At 33.1% G+C, this 15,652-nt stretch overlaps 2 protein-coding genes and 2 long non-coding RNA genes across 10 annotated transcripts; all 4 read right to left on the bottom strand.

Annotated features, from left to right (window-relative positions):
* Window positions 1-2,177: 2,177 nt before the first annotated feature.
* LOC110942075 (5'-adenylylsulfate reductase 1, chloroplastic) lies at window positions 2,178-5,517 on the bottom strand. 7 transcript variants are annotated; one of them, XM_022183812.2, is made up of 8 exons: window positions 5,118-5,517; window positions 4,988-5,050; window positions 4,835-4,894; window positions 4,471-4,626; window positions 3,648-3,726; window positions 3,426-3,492; window positions 2,976-3,121; window positions 2,259-2,838 (listed from the first exon to the last, which is right to left on the bottom strand). In XM_022183812.2, the coding sequence occupies exons 2-7, from the start codon at window positions 5,025-5,027 to the stop codon at window positions 3,107-3,109; spliced, it is 417 nt and encodes a 138-aa protein (XP_022039504.1). In that variant the 5' UTR covers window positions 5,028-5,050; window positions 5,118-5,517; the 3' UTR covers window positions 2,259-2,838; window positions 2,976-3,106. The 7 variants fall into 7 exon arrangements, 5 of the variants coding, with proteins under 5 accessions (XP_022039488.1, XP_022039504.1, XP_022039496.1 ...); XM_022183804.2 differs by adding an exon at window positions 3,812-3,899 and having other exon boundaries at window positions 2,976-3,492; window positions 5,118-5,514; XR_004867581.1 differs by adding an exon at window positions 3,812-3,899 and having other exon boundaries at window positions 2,178-2,838; window positions 2,976-3,726; window positions 4,730-4,894; window positions 5,118-5,513.
* A 3,550-nt stretch (window positions 5,518-9,067) lies between these two features.
* On the bottom strand, window positions 9,068-11,010 carry LOC118482167. Its single transcript, XR_004867562.1, has 3 exons — window positions 10,207-11,010; window positions 9,923-9,970; window positions 9,068-9,241 (listed from the first exon to the last, which is right to left on the bottom strand). It is a non-coding gene; the product is annotated as an uncharacterized LOC118482167 (long non-coding RNA).
* A 1,185-nt stretch (window positions 11,011-12,195) lies between these two features.
* LOC118482166 lies at window positions 12,196-14,195 on the bottom strand. The gene is made up of 3 exons (XR_004867555.1): window positions 13,931-14,195; window positions 13,439-13,764; window positions 12,196-12,481 (listed from the first exon to the last, which is right to left on the bottom strand). It is a non-coding gene; the product is annotated as an uncharacterized LOC118482166 (long non-coding RNA).
* A 10-nt stretch (window positions 14,196-14,205) lies between these two features.
* LOC118481193 lies at window positions 14,206-15,436 on the bottom strand. Its single transcript, XM_035976484.1, has 3 exons — window positions 15,409-15,436; window positions 14,800-15,121; window positions 14,206-14,723 (listed from the first exon to the last, which is right to left on the bottom strand). Exons 1-3 carry the CDS (start codon window positions 15,434-15,436, stop codon window positions 14,534-14,536), a joined length of 540 nt encoding a protein of 179 aa, XP_035832377.1. The 3' UTR covers window positions 14,206-14,533.
* Window positions 15,437-15,652: the final 216 nt, after the last annotated feature.

The following is a 15,652-nucleotide window of genomic DNA, read 5'->3' as shown; positions in this document are numbered from 1 at the left end:
AATGGTGTCGGTACCTGAACACAACCTTTTCGTTGGCGGACCTTTGAGCGACATTACTTTACATACTCGAATGGATATTATTTTATTAATGTCGTTTACTTGTGTAGCCAAGTGGATGTCGACATAGAGATAAAGAAAAACAACTTCCTATTCAATTATTAAATGAATAGTGAGACGCATGCACCTCTGAACACACCCATTCACATGTAATTATCAATCATGCCATATGGTTTATTGTATTATGAGTGACACAGGTAATTATCAATCATGCCATGTGGTTTATTGTATTATGAGTGATGTACAATTTGAACATATGATATGATATCTCACATCAACAGAATTGGGCAATATTGTAAAAGAATGATATATACCTTGATATCAGTTTTAGTTTTCTTTTTTCTTTTTTTTTTCTAAGGGGCTTTTTGTTAGGTTTTTAATTAGGAAAAATAAAGAGTAAAATGCCAAAATAAAGAGTAAAATGCTAAAATGGTCTCTGAGTTTAAGCCACTTTTGTCATTTCAGTCCAAAAATGAAACTTTTTGTATCTGGGTCCCAAGGTTTCATTTTTATTGCCATTTTCATACAATTGTCAAACTGGATTAGAATTTTCTGTTAACTTCTTCATTTTTTATCCTTTTCCTCATTTAATTATAATATATATTATTGCATAAAATGATGATTATACCCTTCACTTAAATGAGGAAAACAACAAAAATAAGAGAAGTTAACAGGAAATTCTAACTCAGTTTGCCAATTGGATAAAAATAGGAACAAAAATGAAACCTCAGGAACCCAGATACAAAGTTCATTTTTAGACTGAAATAGCAAAAGTAACCTAAATTCAAGGACCATTTTGACGTTTTACTAAAAAATAATATTCCAGGACACTTAAATTGCTAACATGACAAAGTCTTTAATGCATATATTATTCGTATCAAGACAGAAATGTGAACATATGATAGATATTTCAAATAAAAGTATGATGAAATAAAAACTACATTTCGTATACAAACGGTAAGAATCATTTAAAAAGTGTCATGTGGCATCCAACCAATTATAGAGAAACGGTAAAATAATAACCTAAATAACTAGTTTAATACCCGTCCGTTGGACGGGTTACGTGCATTAATGTAATATAACATGAATGAACATAAAGAAATAAAACAGAGTCAGATTACACAAAATTATATGAACTAACGTGACATAAAAAGCTAACCTATATCAAGTGTAGACAAAATTATACAAGGAGACAAACAAAAACAACAATCTTTTATAAAAGGAAAACGAACGTCACAAGTTAACAACCATAAAACAATATAAAGTAAATCTGGTAGATAACACACATCGTTATCCAAAAAAAGGTGGAGAATGCTTCCATTTTCAATGTTTTATTTAATACTTTTTGTAAGAACGACGAAGCATACTTGTCGATTATATTATAACGCAAACGTGAATTCGCAGTAAGATGGGGTGGGCATGCAACTTCTAGGGTTATTTTTATTTTTTTTTCTAACTTGTTAGGTTTACTAACCGAAAACACTTGCCTCATCAGCATGATTACCTCAAAAGAATACCCATAAGTGGAAATGGGGGAGATCATAACAACCAATTGCCATAATCCCAAGCCTTACTTGATAATAATCACAAGGAACCGGGAAATATTTTCAAGGAGTACGGATGAGAGGTTTAACCAAATTTTTTAAGGGGTGTGGTTGTGATTTTGCCCTATAAAATACACAAAATTTGTTTTCTTTTTCAAGGGGTGTGTCTACCCATCCAACCCCTTACTAGGTCCGCCCCTAATCACAAACCAAACATCTTATTGCGTATCTTGCTAAGCAACCATTTGCAAGCCTCAAAATGTAAATCACGTTTTCCGTCATGATATACTTTGGTGGGTTCAAAAGGCTAATATTTTTCATGAATACTACAATTTGTGAATTTGATGACTTTTCTCATCTTTCAAAGGAGATTCGAGATATCTATGGCGATTATAACCATTTATATTCCCCTTGGCATGGAAGTCCACCACAAATGAGACCAACATACCCTGCAACACAAATATAATAATTATTTTCATTTTCCATTACCATTAGACATTAGTTGACATATAAGTTAAGACACTTGTGTGCTAATCATATCAGATGAGGCAGTATGTTTGTCTTAATTCCCTCAGGAACAAAAACACAGGTCTTGTCCTTTCATTTTCTGAGCATAAAAATGCAAGATAATTTTTTTGCCAGCAAAGGAGAACCTTATTAAACAATCAAAACACTGCCAGCAAAGGAGAACCTTATTAAAGAAACAAAACATACAACCATTTCCTTAGCAAGAAACTAAGGCATCAGAGAGTAGAGCGTACTGCATACACCAGAACAAAGCAAGACACAACACAACTACAACCACACCCAAGCCAAAGTCTAACCCTTCAAAGGCGGTCCAATTCTCCATGCTAAGACCGTTGATGCGGCATCTCTTCTCCATCCACCAATAAGACCCAACTTGTATTTCTTCCGGGACCATATTAGCGGACTTGTGCTTCCAGTTGAAGACCTTATCATTCCGATTAGACCAGAGCCTCCATATAGTCTTCATAGAAATGGCTTGGATCACCTTGTGTCTCTTGGGCCACATATCCTAGTCGTGGCAATGATAAAGCATTTGGGCTACAGAGTCAAAGGAATTGGCACCACCGCACCAGAACCTTTGTCCAGACGCAAACCAACCACCTCACCGTTTTTGCAAAAAGGCACCTGGCCAATAGATCGGTTGTCTCTGGCTCAAGGCCGCAGATCGGACACATCTCGTTCCCCCCGATCACATTCCTCTTGGCTAGAGCTAAAAAAACGTCAACATAGTTGCATATAACATATAAGAATATATTTCCTTGTTTTAGATAACCAACAACTTTTGCCAAAAAAAAAAGTATCAAAGTTCAAAAACATTAATATAACCTCTGACTCATTGATATGTACCTGAAGAATTAAGAGCATTATCGACATGCATGTTCCTTTAGAGCCCGAGTCGGGTGAGTATCTCGTTTGATTACAAGACTTACTCAATTTGTACATGAATTTCCCAATCTTCCACTGTAACTTCACATGCCTCAATTTGTTGCGGCCTTGGTCGAGCAAAAAAGAAAATACCAAAAGCAAAGCATGTAAATTATAACCGGAACAATACACAATTATAATGGGTAAGATGGGTAAATTATAGTAAACAAATATAATGTTGACCCATTTGCTGAATGGGTCAACTTGGTTCTCCTTGCGCATCCATTGTTACCTTGAACCCACAAAATAAAAATGGTAACCTTGACCCTTGTTTGCTAAAAATGGTAATCTAACCTGGTTATAAAATGATAATTTGATCCGTTTACTAAAAATGATAACCCTGACCCATTTACTAAAAAAAGTGACCTTGACCTCTTTATAAGCATCATCATCATTTGGGAAAGGCTGGCTCGCGGCTGCAGCAAGCTCAACTTCATGCCTGCAAAAATTTTATAATAATCATTCACCAATATAGCAGGTAATAGGTTTGTTTCGCACAAAGCACGTGACCTTATATATTGTTGAATAAATAAGATCTTTTTAGTGTTTTCTAAGAGTAAATACAATATTTGAAACTCAGGCGGATATATATACAAAAGGAAATATATGGAAGTGTCCCTTGTTATAACAGCTAAAGAGCTTCCATTGGCTGCAACTATCCCATGATCCAGTCCTAAGAAAAGGATAAATTCTTGTTAGTTATTTTAAGTCGTCAAACATGAAGGAAAAAATATTGTGGCTCCAGAACCAGCAAAAACCTTGTAAAGAAGATAGATGACAGTTCATAAGCTACAGAACAAAAAACAGCTCTAGCATCTATAATTAGGGCCCATAGATTTGAAGCACCTGCCACACAATTGATGTATAAACCATCTTCGTTATCTTTCTCTACATGCTAAGTCTCAAGTCTACAACATTGTAATGACATATGTGTAAAAAAAGGTAATAAAAAAAGTTGAGGCATTCTTGAATAATCATATTATATTATTATTATTATTATTTTAAATGTACACAGTAGCAAAAAAACAGTAAGGAACTCTTCAAACTAAAATTAATACTGGTGAAAAAGTTTAGTATTTGTATCAATACTAAACCCAAGTATTATTTATTATATTTCATTTTCTAAATTGAATCCATGATATATAAAGAGCCTGATACTATAGAACTGAATTCATTGCCAAGGAAGGGAACAGATCATCTTATAGTTCTGCCATTCATTGTTCATTGATTCTTTACTGTCAATTGATACAAAAGATTGAGTTCCCTTTATAAATTACTTATAATATTAATACAAAATGGTATTATTCCAAAAATGAATTTATCCTAGAGTATGACTAAAATACCCCAGTTGATCGATCCTGATAGCATGGTTGATTTATACACCCTAGCAAAATAATCACAAATTATACATACATACCATGAGCAAACACGGTGGCCGTAAAAGGAATGACTGAATCATTTTCAGCATTCAAAGCCTTCACCGTCGCAAATCGCTTCCAGGATATATTCAAAGTCGCCGGTGACAGAAAATTCCGATCTAAAGTTTGCAAATTGCTTGCGCTAAACTGAAGCCCTGTAGTGCAAACAATAATTACATAAGAAACATCACAATACAAAAAACCACTACTAAATTAAGCAACAAAAACAGTGAATAAATGGGTAAAATCAATGAATACATCTTGCTCTGTACGAGATTTAGAACCGAAAATGCAATTAAAGCAGAAGTAGAAGTAATAAAAACCAACGCCCTTGATGAAGGTTGAAGTGTGTAGTAAACTAACTGGAATTGATTGAGATTTGTGGATTTGATGATGAAAGCTTCCTTTTTCCATTAGGGTTTCCTGTGACGGGAGGTTAAACGGTGGTGATTGGAAACAGCAGGAAAGAATCAGAAGAAATAAAAAATAATAATTTCAGACTAAGAACTCGCTAACCTTGAACTCGCGGGAGAAGAAGTGAATCAGTGGAAGGCATCCTGGTTTGATGAACTGCACCAACTGATGGAAGTTCGAGAACATAAAAATTACAATCATCAGAAACCCTAATTTCAATCTAGATGCTTACCCTATCAATTAGATCAACCCCTGCTCTGGAGAACTCTGTCAATCGTAGGAGGCATCTATTTTCTTGCATTTTTTATTTGGAGATGGAACCCATGATTTATGGGTGGGTGAGAAGCACAAATCGGCAATTACAGGAGCATGGGGAACCGTCGTCAAGGAGAACTCCACTTCAGATTTCCTTCTTGCGCTCATCATTCTATATTTAACCTCTTCAAACCCTAAAATTAGGGGAGAGTGGGCAGTTGAATTGGCGGTTTACCAGGATTGTAGGAGGCTGGAGTTGTGGAGGTCATGAGTGTAGCAAAACCACCAGCTTGAGTTGTGGAGATAATGAGCAGAATAAGACGGTGGTAACCACCTGTGAAGAAACTGGCTTGAACTTCTTTGAACTGCCATGGAAGTTATTTTTATGAGTTTAAGTGGCTTAGATTTCATCTCAGCAAGATCTAATGGTGGAGAATGATTTGAAAAACAGTTACACTTAATGGGTTTAATATATATATATAATATCAATTATATTTAATTTCCTATAATTATGCTAACAAGCAATTAATCCTTTATTTGGAACTTACTTTTGTTTTCAATGTGTTTATATAATTTTTCATAAAGTGTTGATATCATTCACATATGTGCTAAAATCAATTATCTTGATTAATTTTCATGTGCTAATATAATTCAAAAGTGCTACTTTTATGTATGATTTTTTTAGTATGTACTAATTTAACTTTTTTAAGTGCTTGCTACGATATGTTCTCACGCTTTGTAGGATAAATATGGTTTGTACCGTAAACAACCCCATGCCATATATGATACATCTATTCATATATTACTTAAAACGTCAACATTAACATAGAATGAACTTTTGGACATGGGGAGAACAATCTATGCATGATTTGACCATGAATTTGCAAACCTTTGAACTTGAGCGGAGCCGCCGAGGTAAGTCCAAAGCAGTTGTAAGCCCACATAAATTTGCACACACTTTGAACTTGAGCTGAGGTATTTTGGGCTTTGAATCTGTATGTATATTAGGCTCTGAACTTTGGTAAAGATGTGAAGCCGATTTAAGGTACTATAGGGCCTAGGCATATCTACAAACTTCAGTCATTTATAAGATATTAATCCTCACAAGTCATAACTTACCATTTACCTTTGTAAAAAAGTACATATCTATTAATCACCAAGACAAAGAACTAACCGTATATTTGATATGAAGAATTACTCATATATGTGTAAAGACAAAGTCAATCCTTAAGGCAATTATGAGAATCAAAATGAAGAAGACAAATAAATCACGAGCCCTGATCAAGTAAAGACAAAAGATGATCAGTCGACGTTTCAATACTAAACCATTCAACACTTCTGTGTTTGCTTTGTGAAGCAAATTGTTTGAGGTAGGTAAGTTATGGTTGCTACTTTGACTACAAGCGGACCCATGGTTGCACTTATTGGTGTCGCGACTTGAACACAACCTTTTAGTTGGCGGACCTTTGACCAACATTATCGTATATACTCGAATAGATATTAAATTATGAATGTCATTTACTTAATTGTGTAGCCAAGTGGATGTCGACATCAGGATGCATGCGAACACTATACATATAAGAAAAACAACTTTCTATTCAATTATTAAAGGAATTGTGAGACACATGCACCTCTAGACACTCATTCACAACATGTAATAATCAATCATGGCATATGGTGTATTGTATTATGAGTGATACACAATTTGAGCACATGATATATCACATCAACATAATAGGGCAAAAATATAAAAGAATGATATATAGAGCACATGATATATCCATCAATAGAACATGGCAAAAAGAGTAAAATACTAAAATGGTCTCTTAGTTTATGTTACTTTTACCACTTCAGTTTAAAAAAATGAAACTTTTTGTATCTGTGTCACTGAGGTTTTATTTTTGTTCTCATTTTCATCCAACTGGCAAACTGAGTTATAATTTTTTTGTTAACTTCTCCCATTTTATTGTCGTTTTCATCATTTAATTAAAATATACTATGGCATAAAATGACGATTGTATCCTTTATTTAAATGAGGAAACCGACAAAAAAAAAGGAGAAATTAACAGAAAATTCGAACCTAGTTTGCCTAATGAAACCTCAGGGGCCAAAATACAAAAAGTTCCATTTTTTGGAATAAAGTGACAAAAGTAGCCTAAGCTAAGAGACCATTTTGGCATTTTACTCTTTTGAATTACATTGAAAAAAAACCACGTTTTGGGTTTTATTTTTTTGAAAAATAAAATTCCAGTGCACTTAACTTGCTATCATGACAAAGTCCTTAATGTATATACTATATTCGTATTAAGACAAAAATGTGAACATATGATAGATATGTATATTCATATTTTATATATCCAATATAATAATTTAAAACATCAACATCAACAAAGAAAGAATTATTGGAAATGGAGACAATCGATGCATGGCTCGATCATGAATGGTCTTGTTGAGTTTTGGCAACTAAACAAGCAAAGACCAATACCAAAAGAGTGAGGCATAGTGGGTGCGCGATTATTGCAAGAACCGGCCATAGATCAACCATATTAAGGCCTAGGTATGTCAAATGATTCAAGAAATGAAAGACATAGTGCTCGTTGTTCACTTGTAAATCGAAGTTCAACTTATTCGACTAGCCCAAACATGAGACAATCTAATTCCACTTTTTATTACAAATCCATGAAGGATAATTCTTTTCACAGCTATGATGAGTTAAAATCATCGCATGCCGTTATTCACTTTCAGTTATTGGTTAGAAAAAAATATATATATTAATGGCAAGTAAAATCTTTTACGTTGTGTTCTAAAGTTTCATTTAACAAAGGAAAAGAAAGGCTTTGAAAGGATGTAAATAAAAAAAAAATTGTGTTCTAGAGTTTTTTAAGAAAAGAAAGGGAGAAAAATAGTGGCAAAGCTTGAGATTTTCGACCTGGGGGAGGAAGCCACCGGACCTAAAAATTTCTATAAAATTGGGGGGTTGAAAACGTATATACCCAAAATTTCTAGACGCAAACTACATACTCTCCACCACTGAGTGAAAGTTCAGGGGGTCGGCCACCGCCTCCCGCCCCTTACAAGCTTCGCCCATGAAGAGAAAAGAAAGGAAAAATTATGTTTTTTTCCTTCATTCTAAATCCTTCCAAATTGTCTTCGAACTCAAGAACACATTAGTTAATTAAAATTTTCTTTTCTACTCCTTTTCTTTTCTCTCCTTAATTCATTTTCTTTTATTTACTTTATTAAACTCGCCAACACAGATTTTAAAAAATCATTCCGTGCCTTCTACACTAGCCAAAACGTTGCATATGCAGTCGCATAAAACCATTTTTTACATCGTTAAAAACAAAAGGGAAAATAAAATAATATATACTAATTTATTGGAAGATATTTCTTGTGTTTTGAATTTTATAATAGAAACTATAGCATCAGCAATATCTTAACACTAGGTTATCACCCGTGAATACTCACGGGTTGGAAAATTTAAATTTTTTTAAACTTAAAAGTACATATATACTAACAAATGAAAATTGTGTGAAGAATAAGGTATATTAACTAAACGTTAAGAAATGTGTGAATACTTACGGATTCTGATATTTAAATTTTTGAATAAACAAATGTGAAATTTTATTAATGTACGATGTGTTGGGGAATAAGTATATTAATTGATTAAAGAAATATTAATTATTGAAAGTTTAATATTATATTATTATAATTATACGTAATAATATATCAAAAATACGTTTAATATATTAATTTCTGAACGCTATAGGTAATAATATATCAAAATAAATACAAACAAAGCTCTAGTTAAGCCTAACTCTAAATATTATGAAAGCATAATAATTCATCTATAAGGTACCAACTTACAACGCAACAGTTTAAAAAGAATTACTAATGGAATAAGTTTTAAAATAAAGATTACATGAACAAAGTAGTTTTAAAAGTTTCGTTCTAAAAAAATCAACAGTCTCCCAACCTTTTCCATCATCTCCATCCATCTCGGTCCTTGATTCTAGAAGTTGCATCTCACATGAAGCATCACCACCTACTTAATGCGTTTTCACAAGAGCTTCGCTCGCCTCACTAATAGGGCATCAAATTCTAAAACCAAGTTTGAAGTCAACTAAAAGCTTTAATAGGTTATAAAAAACAATTGTGCTATCATGCTCCATTTAAGAACCTCTATCTTAAGAAAGTTCCTAAAAATAATGTTCATAAAAATATTGTATTATGCACAATAGGGTGAAAAAGTCAAGATGGTCTTTTGACGACAAAAGTTCATTGATCCATAGAAAGACGACTTCAAAAGCAGGCTTATAATTCACATGCCTTCCAAAAGCTAATACATCTCAATCTTTTGTCAGCAAACCGAACCCGTGTGATACACTTCTTTGGGTTAATAAAAAAATTTAAATGAAAGTCAAATAAAATAAATATATATCGTATTTATCAAATTTTTATTAAAAACTTCATATCAAGTTTACATTTACATTCATAATAAATAGGCATGAATATAAGAGATAGCAAGAAACATTTGGATCACCGGCGGCACCAAAAAGGTGTTCTTAGGAGGTTTAAAGGACAATCTTTAATAAAATCTGGAACATGAATATGATATTAATCGATGATGTACCTTACTAAAAATAGCATTGCATGTGTTCTCAGCTAATTTCTTTTTAACTCTTGTAAATTAAAAATATTTAATTTATATTTTTAATTTTTACATGAAGATTAAGTAGGTAAATTTAGATTAGTATCTAAATGCATAAATTGAACCATTACCAGAATTCCTCTTTAATGCACTCTAATTGCTCAGCCTACCACCTACAACTTAAAAAAAAAAAAAAAGGAGTGAGTTTAGCCAAGATTGTATCACCAACTTTCTTTTTGTTCCAACATATTAAGCATTGTTCTTGTAATTTTTCTTTTTACATGAATAAGACTAATCATGTGGTCCTGTTCAACTAAAACAATGATTTTAGGGAGGAATAATGTCAAATCCATACCTTACAAATTGAAAGAGAGAATGTCTGAAATAATTAACAAATAAATAAGTTACTGCATACCTAAACAACCCTGTTGCAGAAAACTTCCAATTTTTAAACCTCAGCCTTTTTCTTGAATCAACCCTCCCTCCCTCCTTCCGAGTCAGTAAACAACTAAAGTGCTTAAACCTAAAATAAGATGAAAGTGAGCTGAGATTAAAACGATTTCATAAATAATTATTAGATCCATTCATAATCATCTATAAAAGTAAGGGAGTGAGCATAAACCAATAGTAATTGCAAAAGTCATTGTTGGTTGGCTGCTTATATAATCAAATTAGAAGAAAAAAGATTAGAGCCTTGAAAAATTGTAATATACATCAGTTAAAGTATACAATACATAACAAATTACACATAAAAAGATGGTGTCTATCTCATAACAATTCAGGCTTATAGTAGGATGCAACAAATTGAAATATCGAGTGAATGAGTGAAGCTATAAAGATCTGCACCATGTCTTTCAAAAAGCATTGTAATTCAATTATTTCACAACTATAGGTGTAAATATGTCATCATACCTGGAATTCTAGAAAAGGTTGTAGGGCTGAATCAAAGGCATTTTTGTTTCTGTTTTGGTTTCCCACATCTACGATACTCAAGTTAACTCATATAACGTTTGTGTACGGAGCTACATGATGATAGTTAAGATGATACACTAAACTATAACACATTATTTTGGAAAGAATCGTAGCATGTATTTATGTTTGATACGTAGGCTTACCTGGTTATGTGGTTGTTTAGGTGACGTCAACTGTGGAAGTATATTAAATAAAAGAAATGAAAAGTATAGTTTTCACAATAGGATCTTTTGTTTTCGTCTTTTAGGTTTTACTAATAGTTTAAGTACCCGTGTGTTACACGGATTACCTAAAGTAAATTATATTATTTAACAGTGTTTAAATAAACTTTGAAATGAAAGAAGCATTCCGTTACTTAAAAAGTAACCTCATCAATTAGTTGATTAGATATAGGTTTACAAAATCACCTCTACAAAATTAGTTGATTAGATATGAACCTTTTTAGCCTGTATCTAAAACTACCCGTTTCACCAGTACCCAACCCGATTTTCCTGTAGTTACTTTTTTCAAGAGATTCCAAAAATTAAAAGTTTTCTTTTAAACTATTCGTTGTTTGACCAAACCAATTTTGCTCCAAACCCATATTGACCAGAACTTAATTAAGAATTTCTTAAATGAGCCAAACTCATTTTGCTCTAAACCCGTCTTAAACTGAACTCATTTTAATCATAATTCATATTGACCCGAACCCATTCTGACCCAAAGTCATTTTAATCGGTGACCCGCACTTGCCCCACCCGCTCAGTTTGCTAGTTGGTCCAAATAGTTTCCTTAAAAGTTACGTGCCCATGTAGTGTGCAGATCACAATAAAAGTTACATGCCCATATATTATACAAACACTCTTTACCTTGAAAAAACATCCACTATTCCAACCTCTTAACTGTTGTACAAAAATCCTCCTTATGCTACCCTCGGTCTTGGTTCAACAGTAGTGTGCAGATCACAATATTCTTCACCAAAAATGAGTTTTAACAACATCAATTCAGTCCCTAAATAGTTAATGCCTACCTAAGAAATTTAGTTTAAACAAAGTTAATGATTACATTGAATATGAGTCACTAATTTAGTCCCTAAATAGAAATTAGTGATCAAAATGCAACTTCAGTTTATGTTTTATTCCTGCTTCTTTTTAAGTCACTGTAGACTCCCACATTCTCCTTAAATATTTTCACTACGTATGTTGTCTAAAAGTTTTGTAACCCAAAGATCGTAGGAGTTACGATTTTACGTATAGTTTAATAGGCAATTCTTCCACAAAAATAAAATTGTATCATGCACCCATGCACCTGGATTGCTTCTAGCCACCATTAGTTAACTTCAGCAAAAAAATAAAATATTTGTATACTTATAATCACTTAAATTTTAAGGAAAATCAATAACGTCAAGCCTAGCATTTACCTACATGGTACAGGCACCTAATCAGCCCCAAGGCTACAATTTTCTTTGCAGAAACTTCTAATTGTAGTAGTAGTCAGCCTTTATTGATAGTGATTAAAGTAAGATGTAACCAAATCATTGAGGATCAAAGAGTAGAAAAAGAATTAGTCAAACAAAAAATATAAATTTAAACTACTTTGTCAAACATGAATATGATGACTAATACCTTTTGTGATGTATGTTTGTCATTTTCATCCCTTGCGTTGGATTCGTGGTTTAAAAAAGCTTGAGGGTGCTCCTAAGCGTTTTCGTTCCAATTGCCGAAGCGCAAATGTGAGAGCTTCACGTATGGTAAAACAAATACTTTGTTAAATTACGCTAAAAACGTGAAACAAAAGATTGGATGCCCTAACAATGAAAGTGAATCAATACTTTTAGTGTTGCATAAGCCATCTTCTTGTTTCTGTTAAACATAATTGTAATCAATATTGCATTAAAGCCTAAGATGAAACAAAGTATTAAAAAAATCTAAACTAAATAACAACTTTGTTTGGGCCGAAACGGGTCAAAACTAATCAAGCTCAAGTTTTAATCAAATGTAAACTAATATAACCAAATTACATAAACTATATACGATAATAGTGCAAGCTCTAATCAAACTCAAGTCTTAATCAGATGTAAACTAATAAAATCAAATTATATTAGAAACCGGACATCAAATTTCAAGCCAACATCATAGGGCAAGCTCTAATATAACTCAAGTCTTAATCAAATGTAAACTAATAACACCAAATTATATTAGAAACTGGACATCAAATTTCATGCCAACATCTTAACCATTGCTAATATTATATTCCACCTTTCCCTAACCAGTATCCAGGTACGGTTCAGAAAATAAAAAGTTGGTTTTCTTACACCCACTGAGTTGGGAAATTATTATATTATTAAAGCACATTGGCAGAGCAACCCACAAAATAAATGTTGATAAGAGCCATATATAGATATCATTCTACCAAACAAACAAAATAAATATGAAATGGGTCAACTTCAAATGAAATAGCGTTTAAGGTGGCACACGAAAAACCTTAACTGGCCCACCTGTTATTAGAATATTAGATGTTTACCACTCTTATTAAACAATTTGTGTCATTTGGTGCATAGTTTCTTTACATGGCCCAAATCATCTCATTTATTAATATATATAGATATATAGATTCCAGTAAAGAATACCATCATGTGTCAACAAAGGATGATCCATTAGTATGGAAAAAAGGCATAAAAGTTCGGGTACACTAACCTGTCCAGCCATGGTTGAAGAGCTGCATGATTTTCCCGACACCGAGTAACCTCTTATAATACTGATATGAAATAAATGAGTGAGTGTTATGAGTTAACAAATAATATATCAATGTTATAGTTATGAACACAAAAAACAGAAGAGATACTTGCAACCCATGAATAGATTGTCCATATCACCGAAGAATCAAATTGGGCATCAGTAGGAACTTCACCCACAGATTTTCGTCTGATTTCATTGTCACTTTTTGGTGCCCTAACATCAGCCATTGGTGATGGTGGCACTTTAGCATCCACAGATGCAAACAAATGTTTGCTCAAAAAAACCTACATATTAAAAAATAATAAGAATCAACTTAAAATTTAATATAATACCACTTAATTAGCACAAAATTTCAAATTGTCTGATAGGCATTGATATACCTATTGATAACTTATAATTACCGACATTAATGCGAGAACTTATATCATCTTATTTAATAAAATGACAAACCTAAAGATGGACAACATCATGGTAAAATGACTGGATGGTAGCATTACCAGCAACATCTTGCCTACAATCAAGGAAAATTGATGTAAAACTTCTCAATTTTTCAAGAAAATAGCAAATAATATATGTAGGCACTTCTACTTTTCAGGTATTAAATATTTATATGCATCATGTACAATTAAAGAAACATAAAACAACATTCCTTTGGTTGGCAGTAAAAAAAATCAAAAGAGACGTTAATAAAAATATCCAGATGAGAGGAGTGCGAATAGGGTTTTGTAGGAAGAAATTAGGGGTTTTTTTTGTAACAGAACACCAAGCTTTAACAAACTTGAAGTCGCTACGGCTTCTAAGATAACATCATATCCGATAGTTCACATCGAAGAAGTGGCGATGATACGGTGGTGTGCAACCACCATGGCATCGTATCCGATTTTTTAGGCGACCACTACCACCATCAGTTCCAATCACCGTGGCCACCAAATCGGAACCAAGAAACGCACCACAACAACAAAGTAGAGAACTATTAGAAAGAATGAATTGAATTGAAAGAAGATCCGGAATTAGGAAGATTGATCATACCTGATGTTGAATCGTTCGAATGGCTTAAACCAGAATAGAGGATGGAGATGAGGGAAAATACAGATGAAGGCTGTATGTAGGGTTTTGAAAAAACATTGGATGACTTACCTGCTTCCTAACTGGATGTAATATCTCTAATATGAGTTGAGATGCTTTTGAACCCATCACTTCCAAAGTTCCAAGTCTCTCCTCAATAGGCAAAACTCTCATTAACCTGAAAAACTAATACATGATTATGGCATCTCAAAAAAATAGAAGGGATTTAATACTTTTAGATCAATGTAACTTACATAATAGAAATCCCACGCTGCAGAAGCGCAATTTTTTCAGCGATGCAGCCCTGCACGAGCTTCCAGATAAAGAAAATGACCTTTTTTGGAACCCATATGTTGCATCTAAAACCTTCAGCCGCCACTTTGTTCCAGATCTGATTTGTCACCTCATCTCTAAACTGAGTGACTGAGAAATTTTTTCCCTCTCCATCCGCGCATTGACCCCCAACTTTTCTGCCCCACCTACTCCAGCTTTGACAGTGTCTTTCAAAACCGAGAAAATATCCTTCTAATTTCCAACCAACACTTCCTAAAGCAAATATACCAGCACCAGCAACGCCTAAGAAAATGGGTTATTAATCAGCTGTTAAAAGGCTCTTATTCTTCATGATTTACAAACTAAAAATGAACTATAAAATCAAACAAAAAATACTATCATCCAAAAATATAAATAAGGGTTCCAATTCAAAGTGAACGATTCAAATTTTGCTATCCAAAACTGTTAATTTACCCCTAACTATCATGAAGTTCCTAATCAAAATTAGTTCTCGTAAAGACTACTAAATGATTATTGCAATATAAAAAAAAACGAAATACCATATATAAATTTATTCGAGTAAAGAATACCATCATGTGTCAACAAAGGATTATCCATTTTCCATTAGTATGGAAAAAAAGGCATAAAAGGTCAATTGCTCAACTTTACTAATAACTGTTGATTTGCTCGACTTTACTACTAACTGTTGATTTGAGCTACAGCAGGGTTCTTGATTATCAGAAACTTGCTTTATTTTCAACTTTTCAGATGAACAATCTTCAACAACAGTCGGTGGTGGCAATGTACCATTTTCAGCTCTATCAGCTGCATCTT

The sequence above is a fragment of the Helianthus annuus genome, chromosome 1 (genome assembly GCF_002127325.2).
Source record: "Helianthus annuus cultivar XRQ/B chromosome 1, HanXRQr2.0-SUNRISE, whole genome shotgun sequence".
Classification (NCBI taxonomy): Eukaryota; Viridiplantae; Streptophyta; class Magnoliopsida; order Asterales; family Asteraceae; genus Helianthus; species Helianthus annuus.
The sequence above is the reverse complement of the archived record's forward strand: the minus strand, read 5'-3'. Positions and strand labels throughout refer to the sequence as shown.

Excerpts from the sequence above, each read along its gene's own strand:
- LOC110942075 (XM_022183778.2), bottom strand. The coding sequence starts at position 5,027 with ATGCCTTCCACTGATTCACTTCTTCTCCCGCGAGTTCAAG. Across the intron at positions 4,627-4,834 it reads ACAAATCTCAATCAATTCCA|GGCTTCAGTTTAGCGCAAGC; the intron begins GTTAGTTTACTA and ends TTTGCACTACAG. Across the intron at positions 3,122-3,425 it reads ATGATGATGCTTATAAAGAG|GCCGCAACAAATTGAGGCAT; the intron begins GTCAAGGTCACT and ends TGCTCGACCAAG.
- LOC118481193 (XM_035976484.1), bottom strand. The coding sequence starts at position 15,436 with ATGGATAATCCTTTGTTGACACATGATG. Across the intron at positions 15,122-15,408 it reads TCCTTTGTTGACACATGATG|GCGTTGCTGGTGCTGGTATA; the intron begins GTATTCTTTACT and ends CCATTTTCTTAG. Across the intron at positions 14,724-14,799 it reads CAGCGTGGGATTTCTATTAT|GTTAATGAGAGTTTTGCCTA; the intron begins GTAAGTTACATT and ends TTAGTTTTTCAG.